The sequence below is a fragment of the Asterias amurensis genome, chromosome 16 (genome assembly GCF_032118995.1).
Source record: "Asterias amurensis chromosome 16, ASM3211899v1".
NCBI classification, from domain to species: Eukaryota; Metazoa; Echinodermata; class Asteroidea; order Forcipulatida; family Asteriidae; genus Asterias; species Asterias amurensis.
In genome coordinates this window covers 12,393,506-12,410,231 of record NC_092663.1, presented here as the reverse complement: position 1 = coordinate 12,410,231, position 16,726 = coordinate 12,393,506, and the positions used below count along the sequence as shown (strand labels likewise).

Below are 16,726 nucleotides of genomic sequence, written 5' to 3'. Positions count from 1 at the left end.
CTGATTGGTCAAAAAGTTGGTGTTGAATTATTCATCAGTAGTGATGTCAGCGCTTTACTGCGCAAACTGAGTGCGTGGGGGATGTTCGTCGTGTTTTATTTTGTATAACTAGCAGACGTCATCATCCATGGATGGACTATTAACTTGGAGTTGATGCCGAAGTTTTCCCAATACTTGAGGTTTAAGGTCAGGTAAGATCACAACAAATTAAAAAACTACATTCATAGTGAGCTCTACTTATTTCTACCCACTGATGAACACTAAAATACGCCAAGTTTGACAGGAAGGTAAAATTATATTTTGATTCAGTCAGTGTACGTAAAAATGTGGCGTGCGTTTCGAGAGAGTGACACTGCTAGTGCTGTTTATAAATTATAGTGTTACTGTGTTAGTGTTATGGCTGACGTCTAAAGTAAAAGTAAAACAGTGTCTTTATGCCATTTGCAATGAGTCAGTGTCACCTTCGGCAAGGGTGCTAATGCATAGCAAGACTTTTCAACCTCGGATATGGAAATATTGTCAAAACCCTCTTGAATTGGCAGCATTTGTTGTTTTGCACTATTTACAAATGTTTTAGTGCAAAATTGCCAGTGTCACGGACTGTCGCTTTTCAAATAAATGGGGAATTTCTTTTCCTTCTAAATCGATTCAAAAAAGAGAATCCTAAAAACAAAAACGAAAATATTATCGAGGATGGCAGGTCTAAAGTGCAAACAAAAATTGCGCTTGGTCATAAAACAATAGCAGGTCTCTGTCTTGTCTCGGACTATTGCCGAATCGGGTCTCGACTACCAGTCAACACTGTCACTGATGTAATACTTGGTTTGAGTCTTTGGACTGGTACCTACTTAATGGACCTGTCCCATGAAATATGCTAATTACATTCACACATGCGTACAGACCCTGTTGGTTGACAAACACCATACGCCTCTCTTAATATTTATGCATGAGGTACGTCACAATGTTAACTCAAAACGAGGCGATGGGCACAGCCACTGCAAGTGATGGGGGAAGTGCGCCCGTAGCCTCATTTTGGGTAAGAATTATGACGTCATGTATTAAGAGAGGTGTATAGAATTGTGCACTAAGCAGACGCGCAATCGCGTCTGCGTCACGCACCCATTAGCCGTGTACAAAACAGCGCGATGTTCCCTCATTTTGCCAACCAAAACATAAGTGCGCACGCACTATGTGCAATTTACATATTTCATGGGAAGGGTCTATTGGTCCTTGGTCCATCCCTTTTTGAGTCATTTGGCACTTCTATCTCTTTGCAGGGCTCAAATTTAAAATTGTTATTCTCTGTGTAAAATGTACCTTAAAAAGGAAAAACAGATTATGTTTGGATGCTTTATCTCTGAATCTGATAGTGAAAATCTTCATGAGTTCAAACAATACATTTAAATTATGTAGAGATCCTAGACCCAGTAACTGGGGCGCTGTACTCCTTTTCCCCTTTTTTCAAAATTTTGTCATCGGTCGTGAAGTACCACTGATAATGACAAACTCCTTTTTTAGTGGACAGTAAAAACCATTCTTTTTTCCCCCCTACAAATTTGAGCCCTGAATTTTCCTTTAAATTTCCTCACCAGGGTCACTGCCCAAAACAAACCCTATCTCGAGGAACTTAAATTCCATGGTGAAAACAACACAATTCACATTTTTTTCACGTAGGGAAATTTATTCTACAGAATTTCTTTGGGCAAGGTTAGATTTTGCCCTTTATCCACTAGAGATTCTTTATTTTGGTCATCATCTTGCAAAAGTAGCCTGCTCCATGGAAAGTTTTGCCAAAACAGAAGTGGAATTGACTTAGTGCACTCAGTTTCTGTACCCCACACAAAGAGCACAAATATTTGAACAAAACTTCTATAGAGTTGACGCAGTTCAATTCCATAACACTTTAACATGATTTTTGTTCACCCACACAATGCAAATAATGTGTATTTCTTGGCAACAGATTCGGTGAGTAATGGTTTATTTTAGGATCCTTTCCGCTTCAAGCGAAGGGGTGATTTTCTTGATAAGGTTTAGTACCCCCAAAACGTGGCTCACTGGGGTCCAGTGGAAGGTGGTGACACTGTAGAATCAGACCCCTGGAATGGAGCACAGCAAAATCTGATAAAAAAATAACACAGCTTATTATCAACATCCTATCGCAATTTGATGCAATGTAGAAATGGTTCACTATGATCTTGTGATTAATTCTACATGCATCTAATGTGTGCTCTTCAAAACAGAACAACATCCCAAAAGATTTAAGTACATGTAGCCAGATTTTCCGTCAATTCCTAACTGAATCATTTGTAATGTTTTGCCCTCCCTTTCAACTTATTATAGTACAGAACCCCTCCCCCCTTTCCTTTTGTCCATTTGTGAAGCTGACATCCTTTCGTTGTTGTTGATTGTTCGCTGTTTTTACCCCTTATTGTACATTTTTAAATTTGGGTGTTTAAAAAACACAGTATCCAATTTGGCCTTCGGACAAACATTTATGTTTGTTTCAATAAAAAATCAAAGATACTTGCAGAAATGAGTTTGGTTTCAGACAGTCAATCCGGCAGTTTAGTCAGTGTGTACTTAATTTAATTTTTGACATTTTTAAAACACACCCTCATCCTTGTATACTTGTATACTGCTGTCACAGTCACACTGACTCAAATTGATAGTTGCCATGGTATACTGTAAAAAGTTTTCTTTTCTACTTATTTTTCATAAACGTATAATTTTGTTCTACCCCAGGGATAGTTCCCAGTGACCTCAAGTGCCCTCATCACACTTCCAAAACAATCAGGTTCATTGTGAGTTAGGGGGTGACTCATAGGGATGGTATTGGTGGTTTTTCGACCAAAGAAACTACAACCAAACAAACTACGTATTTACCATGGAATTCTCCACATGAAAAGCCAATGAATGAACTTTGAATCCATGGTGTACAAATCACTATTAAAAAACACATAAAAAGGCCAAGCAGGTGGATCAAGATTTTTTTGGCTCAAGTCTAAAAACGGAAGTGTATATTAATAGTTTAATCTGACCTGTTTGATCTTTATTTGAACTTTTATACTTTTAAACTTGGCTGTAAACATGCAATACAACTTTCCTTTTTTATATGTTCAGAGGATGTGACATTTCTGTAGTGATCTTTAGGCTATAAAAAAGGGAAAAGGGTATTAGTTGCACATTGAGTTTTTTGAAGTTTTGCCATGGGATTCGCCAATTGGTTAAGTCTGATGTCTGTTGCCCTAGAGTAACCCACCCATTAGTACCCTTGTAGAGTGACTGTCTTGCCCTCCAGTGACTGCCAACTTCACGGGGGTTGAATTAACGAGATAATGTTGATAGTCCATCCAATTCGTAAATGACAATATGTCTTTCCGTTTCACAAGTAAATTGTAGGATCTACTCTTAAATTAGGAAAGACATTTATTGAATTTTCAGGATGTGGAACTGCACAGTTGTAGGTACCTTTTTAGTGCTACTGTCAGACAAAATCTTGTTAAACGATTGTGGTCCTTCCTCCATGTGTTTTTACACTGTTATAATCTTGACCCGATTTAACAAAGATCTGAGATTGATCTGAACTGCAAATCAATCGTAGTTGCTAAGCAAAGTGTGATCTGTCACAACACAAATCACTATGGTAATACTGGCAAGTCATGTTTTAAAAGATGAATCTCATGCTTTTTGAAATCGAGCCAAAACCTATATGTGAGGATGTAAGTATTTACTGTAAAACATCAATATATTCATGATCAAACACTTTAGGCGCTATCAACTGACTTTTAACCTTAGAAACATTTTAAAGAATACCCCTCCTACTTGATACATTTTAAAATATAAATACACTCGACAAGTTAACTCTTTACAATGTTGTTGTCCCATAGTGAAGAAATTGCATGCACAAATTTTGCTGAATGAAACTCTATCGACTCTGTGCAGTTTTTGATGGTCGTCTCGCTATGATTATGAAGTATGGTTTTGATTTCCACGCAAGTTTAGGTTACTGTTTTCATTTGTACCAAAGATAAGTTTCCCCGCTGCTTCTGGCACTTTAAAAGGTAAGGGACACCCAATTGAGAGTGTCCAGGATGACATATCGCAACTTCCACAAGCAGGTCCGATTACTAACCCTATACTCCGGTGCATGGGAAATGAGTGTTCAATCCCAAAATGTACATTTTTGGGTGTTTTTTTCCCCCCAACACAATTAAAGGCAATAATTATTATCTTTGGTTTATGGAACTGTTAGATTGTTTTAATCCTAGATAGAAATGTGGTGTATACAAAAAAATGAACCGTTTTTGAGATATTACCGAAACTCCAGAACATCCACACAGGAAGAATATTCCCTATAGGAATACACAATCTGAGAACGTTACCATGGTAACGCTTGTTTTATTCCAATTTTGGGGGATAAAAAGCTATATCTTTTCCCAAACTGTAGTACTTTAAAGTGAAATGTTTCTCATAATGCATTATACATACTATCCAAAGCCGCTACTTGTTACCGCGTAAGTTTTTATCGGCATTAACTTTCTGTGTCATTACCATAATTTTCTGAGTCATTACTAAACGTACATTAATGGACCCTTTAAATGATGAATTGAAGAGGATGAAACATGGTAGCACATTATACCATGGATGTCATCATTCCAACCATAGGGTAGACCCATACAACATTATCCATGGCACGTTTCTAGCTTGAGTGTAATTAGCCTAAATATAATTGCTTTGATATGTGTACTCATGACTGTTGGCCATTCACATTACATGGTAAACATCAACAAAAAAGCAATGTTGATAGTTTATTTTTAAAAGTTAAATTGTATTAGTGTTAGCATAAACAACATTTGATCTGTTCATGTTTTGACAGATAAAATCAAATCAATCAATCAATAAAATAATTTAGCATAATCCAGGCCTGGAATTTCATCTTTGAAAGAGCAAGGCTATCTGGTTTGCAATGGGCAGATTCATTTGAAAATCTTTAAGTCTTGGGAAACTTTTAAAGGGGCACCAAGATCAAGACCAGGGATGTGGAGGCCATGGTCTCAGAGAAATTTCAGGCCTGTGGCTGCTCTTCAAATTTACCAAGAAAGGAAAAGTTTAGACCGATTGCTTTTGAAAAGTTTGAATTCCTCAACTTGAAGGTTTTACATCTTTTATAACTTTCCCTAAAATGTAGCGGGAGAGTTTACAGGAAATTAATTAAAAAGGAAATAGGCGATTACTTGCTGGCATTATGGATTATTAAAAAGTTGTCGCTTAGACTCCCTTGACTGTGAGGGATCACATTAAATGACACATTTTTACAAATTTATGTTTTAAGAAGGATAAAGTACAGGGGTCAATGTAATCAACCAAATCTTGAAAGAAAAGGCTGAGGAAAAAATGAGTTTTGCAGAATGAAACCCAGACTTTCTGCTGGAGTGTTAAGCGTTCTATTCGGGACCGGGTCATCACTCTTATAGACCTGTGGAATTATAGGATACACTCTGTGATTTAAAGGCATTGTATGTTTGGTAATTGTCAAAGACAAGTGTTCTCACTTGGTGTATCCAATCATAAGCATAAAATAACAAGCCTGTGAAAATTTGGGCTCAATCGGTCATCGAAGTTGCGAGAAAATGATGACAGAAAAAACACCCTTGTTGGACAAATTTGTTGGACGAATCTAGCTATAGAAGTCTTTTATTATTTTTAGGGAGAAATTACCTCTTTCTCAAAAACTACGTTACTTCTGAGGGAGTCGTTTCCTACAATGTTGTGTACCAATAGCTCTCCAATGCTCGTTACCAAGTCAGTTTTTAAGTAAAATTTTGTTTTGAGTAATTACAAAACGTCTACCTTCCCTTTAAGGGGGAGTGTCTTCATGATCAATACACACTTGTAGCAGGCTTTAAAAGCACTAAAGAGTTTGAACTCTAACCCAGTTACTGCATGTGCACACTGGATCATAGTAGAGTAATGACTGTGCCCCGTTGTGATGTGACGCCCAGCGCACACGTACAGTACAGGCCTGATATACTGATGACAGTCCTCCCCTCTTCCAAACATTAGTTGTTTTCGCAAATTGTAGACAAGGAAATGTTGAACAAAGTTCAGCAAAGACACCTAAAGGCAATAAAGTTCTCTTTGAACCATGCATGTCTTTGATGTTTCTTTTTAAAGGTATGCTTGTCCCAAGAACTTACCTTGGTTACCCTATGATTGTTGTCATTCCCATGCAGGATTTTCTAGCAACAGCTACACAGAAAATTTGATTTCTACTGGTGTTTCATTTCATTTTGACTGCAGTTAGAAAAAGCATGTGGAGGCGTTTAAAGCCATTGGACACTTTCGGTACAGAAAACAAAAAAAAGTTCACAGATTTACAAATAACTTACAGGGTTTACAGAAGGTAATGGTGAAATACTTCTCTTGAAATATTGTGCCATGAAATGCTTTACTTTTTGAGAAAACATTAAAACAATATCAATTCTCTATATCGAGAATTACGGATTTATTTTAAACACATGACATGACACGGCAAAACATGCAGAAACAAGGGTGGGTTTTCCCGTTATTTTCTCTGACTCAGATGACCAATTGAGCCTAAATTTTCACAGGTTTGTTATTTTATATAGAAGTTGTGATACACAAAGTGTGGGCCTTGGACAATACTGTTTACTGAAAGTGTCCAATGGCTTTAACCCAATGCTATGAGTTTCAATGTTAATCTGAAATCTTGCTCTTCATCTGAGGTTCATGTAGTAAGCCCCCCAAAATGACCCGCATTGAGGTTCATGTAGTAAGCCCCCAGAAAATGACCTGCATTGGGGGGAAAAGTTCAAGGTCTTATGTTATGTAAAGGGATTATTGATATTTAAAAAGATCAGTCAGTTTATCCCCAGAATGTAAGTCTCATCCTGAGTCATTAATACTGTACATACACACCATACTTTATACACTGACCACTGGGTGTGTAACTGATTTCTCTTACACTCATTCTATAAATATTTGGTTTGCTGTATAACACCATGTTTGTATCTACTTAATAATAATAATATTTATTCGGGCAATCACATTTACAAGCACATATATACATACATTGAAAATATTTAACAAAACAAAGTAAACAGCAGTGGGGTGCCCAGGAGAGCATAAAAGTAAAAAAAATAACTGTCCCCAAAAGGCGTGTGTCTCCCAATATACTTGCCAGGTAGAGTTTGTTCTTAGAGAACTGTCTTGCTTAATTCTACTTTGCCGAGTAGATTGTTCGGGGGTTTGCGGGAGACTTCTCAGTTCTGAAAAGAACTGTCCTGCTTATCTGGGATGGCAAAGAAATAGGCTGGGACTACTACTTTAGCTTATAGGATCATAATTAACTGTACTACCGCGGAGTCAGTTCTTGGGTTGGTTTCAATGTTTCGACTAGCTTGCTCTAGTCATCGTCAGGAGACTGGGTCAATCTAATAACTTGTTTTAAAAGATTCATAGCAGATGACAAATTTTCTAACCAGCGAAAGGTTCCCAACCTGCGACCTAGAAAATCTCATCTCTGAGAGGGTGAGGCCATTTTCATTTTGCAACAGGGCATCTCCATTGGAAGATGTCTATGGAAACTTTTGGTGCCCGAAGCATCCTCTAATTATTCCTACAATTCTTTAGAGCATTGCAGCAGTTTACATGGCAAAATAAAGAATGACACTGAGGACGTGACACATGTTCCACCATTAACAAATAACAAGGATATGTGAGTGTGGGTTCGAGTCCCGGTTGTGACAGTTGTGTCCCTGAGCAAGGTTTATGTTTCTCTCCACCCAGGGCTAAATGGGTACCTGTGAGGGTAGAGATGGTTCTTGACTGATTGTTTTAACTTAGTTTGTAGCGCATATTTGTTTGTTGCACAGGCTGCATACTCGACAGGGAGCTGAGAACAGAGATGGTTTAAGGAATGAATTAAATGCCCTAGTGGTCTGGGGTAATATTGTTGGAAGCGCTTTGAGACGCCCTTCGGCTATGTAAAGCGTGATATAAACCAATGATTATTATTGTTATCATTATTATAAAAAGGTAGCTTGACATTGATACACTTTATATACAAAGGTAGCTTGACATTGACACTTTATATTTGGAAGAAACTAACCGAAGCAAGGTCAAGCACTCAAAAGGATCCAGACCGGAAATCACTGACTTGTGAGAAGGCTTTAATGTGGAACGGCCCAAGATTAGGAAGAGGAAATTTTTCTTGTCAGTCATGATAAACTCTGAGCCTTCATGATGATTACTTTGTATAAAAGATGACAGCTTTTGGCACAGTGTGCAGGAGGTATACCTAGCAGAGTTCCCTCCATTTTTTTTTAAAACTGGGTATGCTGTTCTGGTTTTTTAAATGTTTTGTATGTGTTTATCTGTGGTTGTAAAAGCCCTAGAAATCTTGAGCATTCTAAATGTTTTAGGTGATTTTGGGGGTATTTGATCTGTGAATAAAAGAAATCTTATAATGCTGTCTTAAATTGTAGTGATTATCGGCCACAATTTCCATATTTTTAGCCTTCAATTCTGGCGTATATTATTATTGGCCCGCTGTGCTAGCTTTTGTAAAGGGAAACCCTGATTTAAAGTATGGCAAACCTAATTTGTGAATGGCCTTTCAAGTTTCCTTCTTGTCAATACTATAATAATAAAACATTACATGGTAGGCCTATGTGTACTGTAAGCAAATAGTAGTCTGTTCAATTTTCCATTACATTTTTGTGGAAAAAAAAATTGAACATTATGAAGGTAAGAAGTTTTAAAAATAATAGCTAGTAATAACCACAAGGGAAATTTACTGGGTATTGTTTTCAATAATTTTAGGTTGAGCAAGACAAATTGACTAGAGCAGGATTTAAAATAATGAATATATGTTCTAAAAGGTGGCATAATTATATCGGTCAACAGTGTCTTTTAATTGACCGGATAGATCACCCTTGTGGATCACTGAGTAGGATAAACTCTAATTCCTGGATTAGTTGTACACTTTCCAAGCTTCTGCAGTGACTTATTGGCCGGAGTCACAGGACTAATCATCCTGCCTGAGCCATTCTGCCCTTGCTCAAGTGCAATGATCATTTAAGTGTGGGCTTTAATAATACACACGTCTTGCCCAACATGAGTTTTAAAAACACAAATTTAAATGCATCTAACATTTTACACTCGCCCAGGATGTAAATTTCTATAGTTTGTCTTATAAAATACCATTTACCTATTTTAGGGGGAAATAACCATTGGAAAGATTTCTGTATCCTGCCACCACTTTTCCACTCATTTTTACCAAAAAATCTCATTTGAGTAACTTTTTTATTTCATAACAAATGAAAAAGTGGTGAAAGGATACCGACATTTTCCCTGAACTTTTTTTTCAGTGGAAGTAAATACAGACACTACTTTGCCATGTTTAAACAACTTTTCCCTTGAGTACTGTGGTTCAGGCTCTATACCTGGTCTAGATTTGATGACAAAGGTTGACAATTATTCTTTCGATGACTAGAAGTGCTATTGTAGGACACTAGCCAGGTCGGCCAATCCCCCAGCCACAATCTCATGTATGGTGGAACTTTTTAAAAGGCTAGTTGCCTGTAGCAACTAGCTGTGAGTCAGTCAGTGCTTGATGCTGAAGGAATACAGGCTGAATCATAATATCTGCGTACATGCATAGTGCAATCTGCACATCCGGCTGTACAGAATTGGTGGCACATTTTCTGATGAAGTCCCTTCGTTGAAACCCCCACGCATGGACTCTGAAGTAGTGTGGAAAGTTGAATTGTACAGCATTTATTCTGTGTTCATGATTCTTTGATTTTGGAATTTCGTCTTTGGAACTTCTACGTTTTGTTGGATTTATATTCTGTAACTTTTATTATTGAATCATACATTGTGAGTATTTTGAACTTTTTATTTGGCTTGATATAAATGCTAGTTCTGCTCTGTAGGTCTACTTTGTCAAGACTAATGTTCAAAGTGTTAATTCCTTGTAATCTTTGTGAAATGTTGTCACTGTTCTCATGAATAAAAAAACAAGTAATATTTTGTTTAGGGTGGGAATATTTCTAGAAAGCCTTCATCGGGATAAATAATGACTAATGTAAAGACTTTCTGGACACCTTAAACTTTATCTGTCGGCTTAATTTGAATTACGCCACTTAATAGTATTGTGTAATTGATTTGTAGTACCCTATGGTGAGTAAAATTATATTTCCCAGGATTGCATCCTGGCTACAGAGCACTTAAAAGGTTGTAATAATTTTGTAAGGCTTCTGTCAGCAGCCCCCTCCTAACAATTTTAACAAAATAGTGAGACCGCCAACATAGAGCTAGATAGCTCAGTTGGCCAAGTGCTGGCATGTTAAAATCCAGCTCTAGTCAATTTGTTTATTTTGTTCAATCCAATATACAATATAAACCTGCCATCCATGTGAACACAAATGGTAAAAAAACTTTCAGCATATAGGATCAGTGGTATTGTAAACTGTGTATACTGATGTAAGCATGTAAAGGCAACTTTGCCGATGCAGTTCAAATACACACCTGTATGAAAAAGTTCAGTAATAAAACTTTCTGAATTTTCTCTCAGATTTCCGCTGATGGATAAACTCTAGGATATTATGCCCAGGGCTCAGGAACCATGGCAAGCCGCAGGATCTATAGAAAGACACGGTATGACCCTCGGTTTGAACGCCGTCACACATCCTTATTTGGAGGAAGGCTATACTCAAGATATGACACGGTATCTAGCACTAGAAAAACAAAGAACTCTAATCTTTCACTAGCAATAACCAAGTCAGAACCGGAATTAGGTAAGTCTCGTTCAATTTTTAAGCCACGGTTTATTGTGTTTTGTGTAACATTTTGATGTTAATTTAATAATAATAATAATAATGGAGACTTAAGTCTGTCACAAAGTGACATTTGTGGCACAGAAAAACTTTATAACAAAAAAACAGAAGGTGAAACAGCTTAAAAAGAGATGGCTTTGAGTTCATTCTTGAAAGTGGGGTAGGAAGTCTCCTTTCTCAGTTTGACGGGCAGTGAGTTCCTTAGGGAAGTGAGTTCCATAATTTAACGATTGTCTGGCTCCGGTTTTCCCTGTGAAAAGTGTGGACATTTTGTCCTCTTAGTGATCATTTTGACCCTTCATCTCATCATAAACCACACCAGCTTCATCACAGACATGGCTACAATGAGTATCAGACAGATAATGGCAGTTTTTTCGTGGAGGATTTCCGTAAGAAACTTATAGACAGCTCTTAAGGTGACTTCAGGCTTTGAACTTTGCTCTTGAAGGGACATAAAAAAACACCAATAAACACACTTTATGGTGCATCTTGTTCCTCATGCCCAATGTATACATAAGTGAAGCAGACTTCTTAATCCCATGCACTCCATCACTACGCCAATTGTTTGTAGACGGATGTGATGCAACTAAACTGCTTAACAGCTGGATCAGGGATGTTGAGTGCGTTTTTATGCTCCACCAAATGACAGGAAACTGTTATTTTTTTCACTAAAACAAAAATTACAACTTTTTTCAAAAACTCATGCACCTGTCTTGATATGTTTGACACATGTCTATATTGTTACACATCTTTAACTGGTACACATCTTTAATTGGCACCCCCAAACAGAGATACCGAAACAAATATGGAGACCGCCAACATAGGGCTAGATAGCTCACTTGGTAGAGCGCCGGCACGTTAATCCGGAGGTCGTTGGTTCGAATCCCACTCTAGTAAATTTTCTTTGTTTAACCCCAAATCAGCTTGAATGTCATTTCCACCATAGTGATTTGTATTGTGACATCACACTTAGCTCAGCGATGAAGATTGATACACATCTCAAGATAAATCTGAGTGGTCTTTCATCTTAATGTTTTGTAAAATCAAGCTCAGTAGTTAATGTATGGTACGCATTGTAATGTACATCTGTGCTGCACACATCTTTGAATTCTTAGGCATACATAATTTTAAAACTAGAGTTGTGTATAAAACCTCTGGACCCAAATTTGTAGTGCGGCTTAAGCACAAAATAAGCTAAGCACAATAAAATGTTGCTTACCAGAACTTACCAGCCAAACTAATGTACAATTTGTGACTGGTATCCTTCTAATTTCTGCTCAGCAGAAAATTCTTTTTAGCAATGTTTTTTGCTTAGAGGCAGTGGACACTATTGGTAATTACTCAAAATAATTGTCAGCTTAAAAAATTACCTGGTAACAAGCAATGGAGAGCTGTTGGTAGTATAAAACATTGTGAGAAATGACTCCCTCTGAAGTAACGTAGTTTTTTGAAAAAGAAACAATTTCTTACTAAAAATTATTGAATTGAATTTGAGACCTCTCCAGCTGAAAACATGAGTAATTTTCCACAAGTTTGATTTTTAAACCTCAGAATTAGATTTTAAGGTCCCAAAATCAAGCATCTGAAAGCACACAACTCTGTGTGACAAGGGTGTTTTTCTTCCATTATTATCTCACAACTTTGACGACCAATTGAGTTCAAATTTTCACAGGTTTGTTATTTTGTGCATATGTTGAGATACACCAAGTGAGAAGACTGGTGTTTCACAATCACCAAACTACGTGTCCACTGTCTTTAAGCAGCTTTATGAAGTAAGACCCTGAAGTAAGTGATTACTGTTTAACATCTACCCAGGGATACGAATCCCACATCACTTTAGTCCCCTGTCAACCCACATACTTCCTTCCACTTTGATTTTTAAGTTGCAACAAATGCAGTGGTTTATATCATGCCCCCTACCATCCTCTTCACACAATCACTTTTTTTGATCAATAAGTAATCAGTAACCTATGCAGATAGTTCAAGGTTCCTGAGGAAGGAGAATATCGAAAGCTTGTCTTGCCCAATTTAATACTTAATAGTGAACAAAAACCGTCCATCTCAGTTCTTGTTTCTCTGTGCCTTTACAGCCATGGATCCACTGCCTCTGTTGCCCTGGTCTTGGCCTTCAGTGTCCTTTCTAAAGTATCCCACTAACTTGAAAATTGTTTGGATGGATGTGCCCTTTGAAATATGACAATGACCTGTTGTCCTGATTTTTTCCTTATACTTTATATTGCCAGTTACAAAGTGCCCCATAAACTTTAAGATTTTCAGATGGGCGCTTTGAAATATATGAAAATGGCACCGTTGCCCTGATCTTTGCCTCAGTGCCCCTTACAAAGTGTCTCATAGACTTTAAGATTTTCAGACGGAAGTGCCATTCGAAATGTGAAAATGGCATTTCTCAATCAAAAAGTCCTGAAGCAAATTTGTATTTTGTCCACATTTTGCCTGCATGACGGTTTCCATTACTTTCCACTTGTTTTTTCACAAAAATGTTGGTGCGGTCGTTTCAAATTGTAAAGCCATCTAGAACCATGGTGATCAAATAACAAATAAAAAGTGACTACTGTGTCCTCCTGTGGGATCACATCACTTTAGGCCCTGTCACTGTTGAACCCACACGCTTCCTCCAACTTGGATTTAAAGTCTAAATCACAGTTAGCTTTTCCTCCTCCCCCACCATCTTCACTCAATCACTTTCATTTTATTTTAAATCTTTGGACATAACTCTTTGTTGGCAGGGGCCGTCTAGGGTAATGCAAAAGTTAACACACAAAAACTGTCATTAAAGTGATGTGCTTTCCAAGACCCGGCCAACAAGTGGCATAGGCTACATGTAAAAATATAGAAAATAAAAGTATGAATAATACAAAATAGAGATGAAACAATTTTTTAGTGCAAAACACACTACATTAATTTTATGAAAACACAAAACAACGAACTGATATACAGGAATTATTAGGGCAAGATAATGAAAATTGACCAAAACTGAACACTACATTAATACTAACAATGAAAATCCCCAACATATTAAAAGTGTCCCCTCCCAAACCCCTATGCAACCCCTCCTTAAGGAAAACTGCACTGTAAAGAAACTGAAAAAAAAGCTGAAGAATGGAGCCAACTGCTTTGTGCGAGAATGGCGTGCAGCCACGCACATTTCACAAAACTTGTTTCCTGATTTGTTAGTAAGCAGCGTGGTTGCTTTAATAAACTAAGCGCTTGACGCACCTGCAAGCCAAAATGCAATTTGCCCGTAAAGATGGCGTCTATTGCAACTTATTTATAGTGAACTAAGCAAAGTCAATACAATAGCAGTTTCTGGTAGCAGCAGGAGAGCTGGGAGGCCTTTTCCCCCTCCCCCGCCCCCAACCCACTAACAGGAAGTGTTGTTATTATCAAGTATGGCAGCTGTGGGCGGACAGCCTCGTTTTGTGAGCCATCAAAAATGAAAAAAAGCATTAAAGGTATTGAAATGTGTTATCTTTGATGCAGTGCATAATTCTGGATGCTAAATTATCATCCATTGATGCAGGCATGCAATGTTTTACTCGAATCAGCTGATTTCCTATTTTTATTCTCAGTTTTACCATTCAAAATTGAAAAAATACTTTACAAAATCATTGAAATTTTGTAGAATATTTCTCTTTTCTGGTGAAGTTACAGTTGCATGCCTGATTGATGAAAGCTTTTATTACAATTCTAAGTTGGGAATGTGTTGCATTTTGCTCGACCGGCCAGGCTCCATGTAGATGCTACCATTGCCTACATCCTTAGGGACCGTTTTTTGTGAAGGGAAGGGGCAGGGGGTAAACCTGTTTGAGCCCTCAAGCAGTAGGTGGTAACGTGTCCTCTGTGGCAGTGGATTTGGGTGGGGTTGATAGCCCAAATCAAAAGTGTAGCCCTCAACTTGAAGTGGCCATCTGGCTTTGTATGATGTTAGGATTTTTTAAAGGAGTTATTTTTAAAACCTGCCTTAAAAACTGTACTAATACACTCCATGGCAAAACCAATCTGTTGTCCAGTCCGTCAGGTTTCTGGGCAACTTTCCAAATCTGGCCTAGAAAGACATGACACGAAGACCATGACTGCTGTTGCCATGGTGTTGTCCCTGGTACTCTGTCAAAAGGGTTCCCATAGACTCTTAATGGAAGTGCCCTTTGAAAAATGAAAATGGCCTGCCCTCTTTCAGGCTTGTTTAAAAAAAATGTGTAATGAAAATTGTCTTTAATTGTTTATTTTATAGTTTTTCTCTTAAGAATGTGTCCAGAAGAAATTAATTATAAGACCTTCACTGAATAAATTTAATCAAAACTCTTTTTGCATGTTTGATTGTATTCTCGTTGTTTACAGGGGGACTTCTAATTGTATGTGTTTTATTGCTAACACAATACCCTAAAAAGTTGTGTTGGAAACTCATAGAAGATAAATGCCAACAGAGGGCGCTGTTTAAGTCACCCACAGAGTGAGAATGGAAGCAAGTTTTGAAAAACTTTTTTTGTGTTGTGTATGTATGGTTTGATGGTGTAAAATATTACTCAACTGAATGGTCTTTTGAGAAAGAGAAAAGTGAGGAACTTTTTGTTTCAAAGAAAAATGATAGAAAAGAAGAAAGAAAAATGATAGAAAACAATGTGAATGTGTTATTTTACAGAGCTTTTAGATAAACTAATTCTAGAATTCATCTTCAAAGAATTCATTACAAAAACAGCCTCTTTGTAAACCAAATTCTTTCCAAATAAAAACTTGAAAAAAACAACTTCATATTCCTTGGTTATAGGCGTGGTTAGCGAGAGTTCCGCCTGCGTGATGAAAAGAGGGCTTGAACTTTCCTTTTCAAGGGTAAAAATTTAGCATTTCAGCTACCAATTCTACTTGAGGAGTATCTTAGAAAGGGAAATAAAGCTAATCAACCATTTAAAACCTTAAAATAAATCCCTTAAAAAGTGGGGGCGGGATGCAGAACTTTTTACCAGCAGTGTTTATAAGAGTAGTTCGTGGATGATAGCAGCCTCTCGCAGAGAAAACTGTGACAAAATCAAAACAAGACACAGGCAGTCTTGCACCTGAAATGCTAATTTTTTATCTTTAAAACTCAAGCTCACATTTCATAAGGAAGGTGGACTTCTGATGCAATCATTCACCAAAGAACTAAAAATGGAGTGTGTTGTCAAGACTAAAATAGATAAACAAAATCTTTGGGTTTTTTTCCACGAAGTTGACACTTCAGTTGACACCGACAGTTCAAAGTGCCTGTGCCTCTCAGTATACATTATGCAACCCTTCTGGCAGGGAAGGATACTTTGACCTAATTTCACGGAGATGCGGAATTTTAGCCCACTGCTTTTACAAGACTCCTCTTTAACTCCCTCATTGCAAATCAAATACGTTACATTCATTTCCATATTCAATCAATCATGTTAGTAGAGCATGGAGGAAGAATGTGTATACTCATGACCTGAGGAATGATATTGTTTCCCAAGACTTTTCGTGGGGTGGTTGGTATTGTAAGAGCGCTTCATTGTTGATGATAGTGACAAATCAAAGCGTAGAAAGTCTTGCACTAAGACTGTACTTTATGCGATGAAATGAGCTGTATTTGCATGGTCAATTGAACTTTTTGATTGATAGCTTTCCAAATTAGTCTTTTTAAAGGACAGAGATGTCAGTCAACAACTTTTTATTATGACATAAACTTCCTTATCACTTGCAACCAAGGTTTCTCTCCCCCACCAACACCTGCAGGGTGCCACCTCCTAGTCTTGGAGCAAGACCTTCTTGTTGAGTTCCAATCGCGAGTATTGTAGTTGTAATAGTGTTTTCATATTGCTGTATTGTTCTTTGTTTTTGTTCTTGTT

The 16,726-nt window shown here is 37.5% G+C and overlaps 1 protein-coding gene across 1 annotated transcript in view; it reads left to right on the top strand.

Moving 5' to 3' along the window:
- The first annotated feature begins 121 nt into the window (after window positions 1-121).
- Window positions 122-16,726, top strand: part of LOC139948609 (uncharacterized) — a 99,821-nt gene continuing 83,216 nt past the window's right edge. The window contains 2 exon segments of the mRNA XM_071946798.1: window positions 122-191; window positions 10,601-10,823. Coding sequence (XP_071802899.1) covers window positions 10,652-10,823 — 172 coding nt within the window. The 5' untranslated portion in view covers window positions 122-191; window positions 10,601-10,651.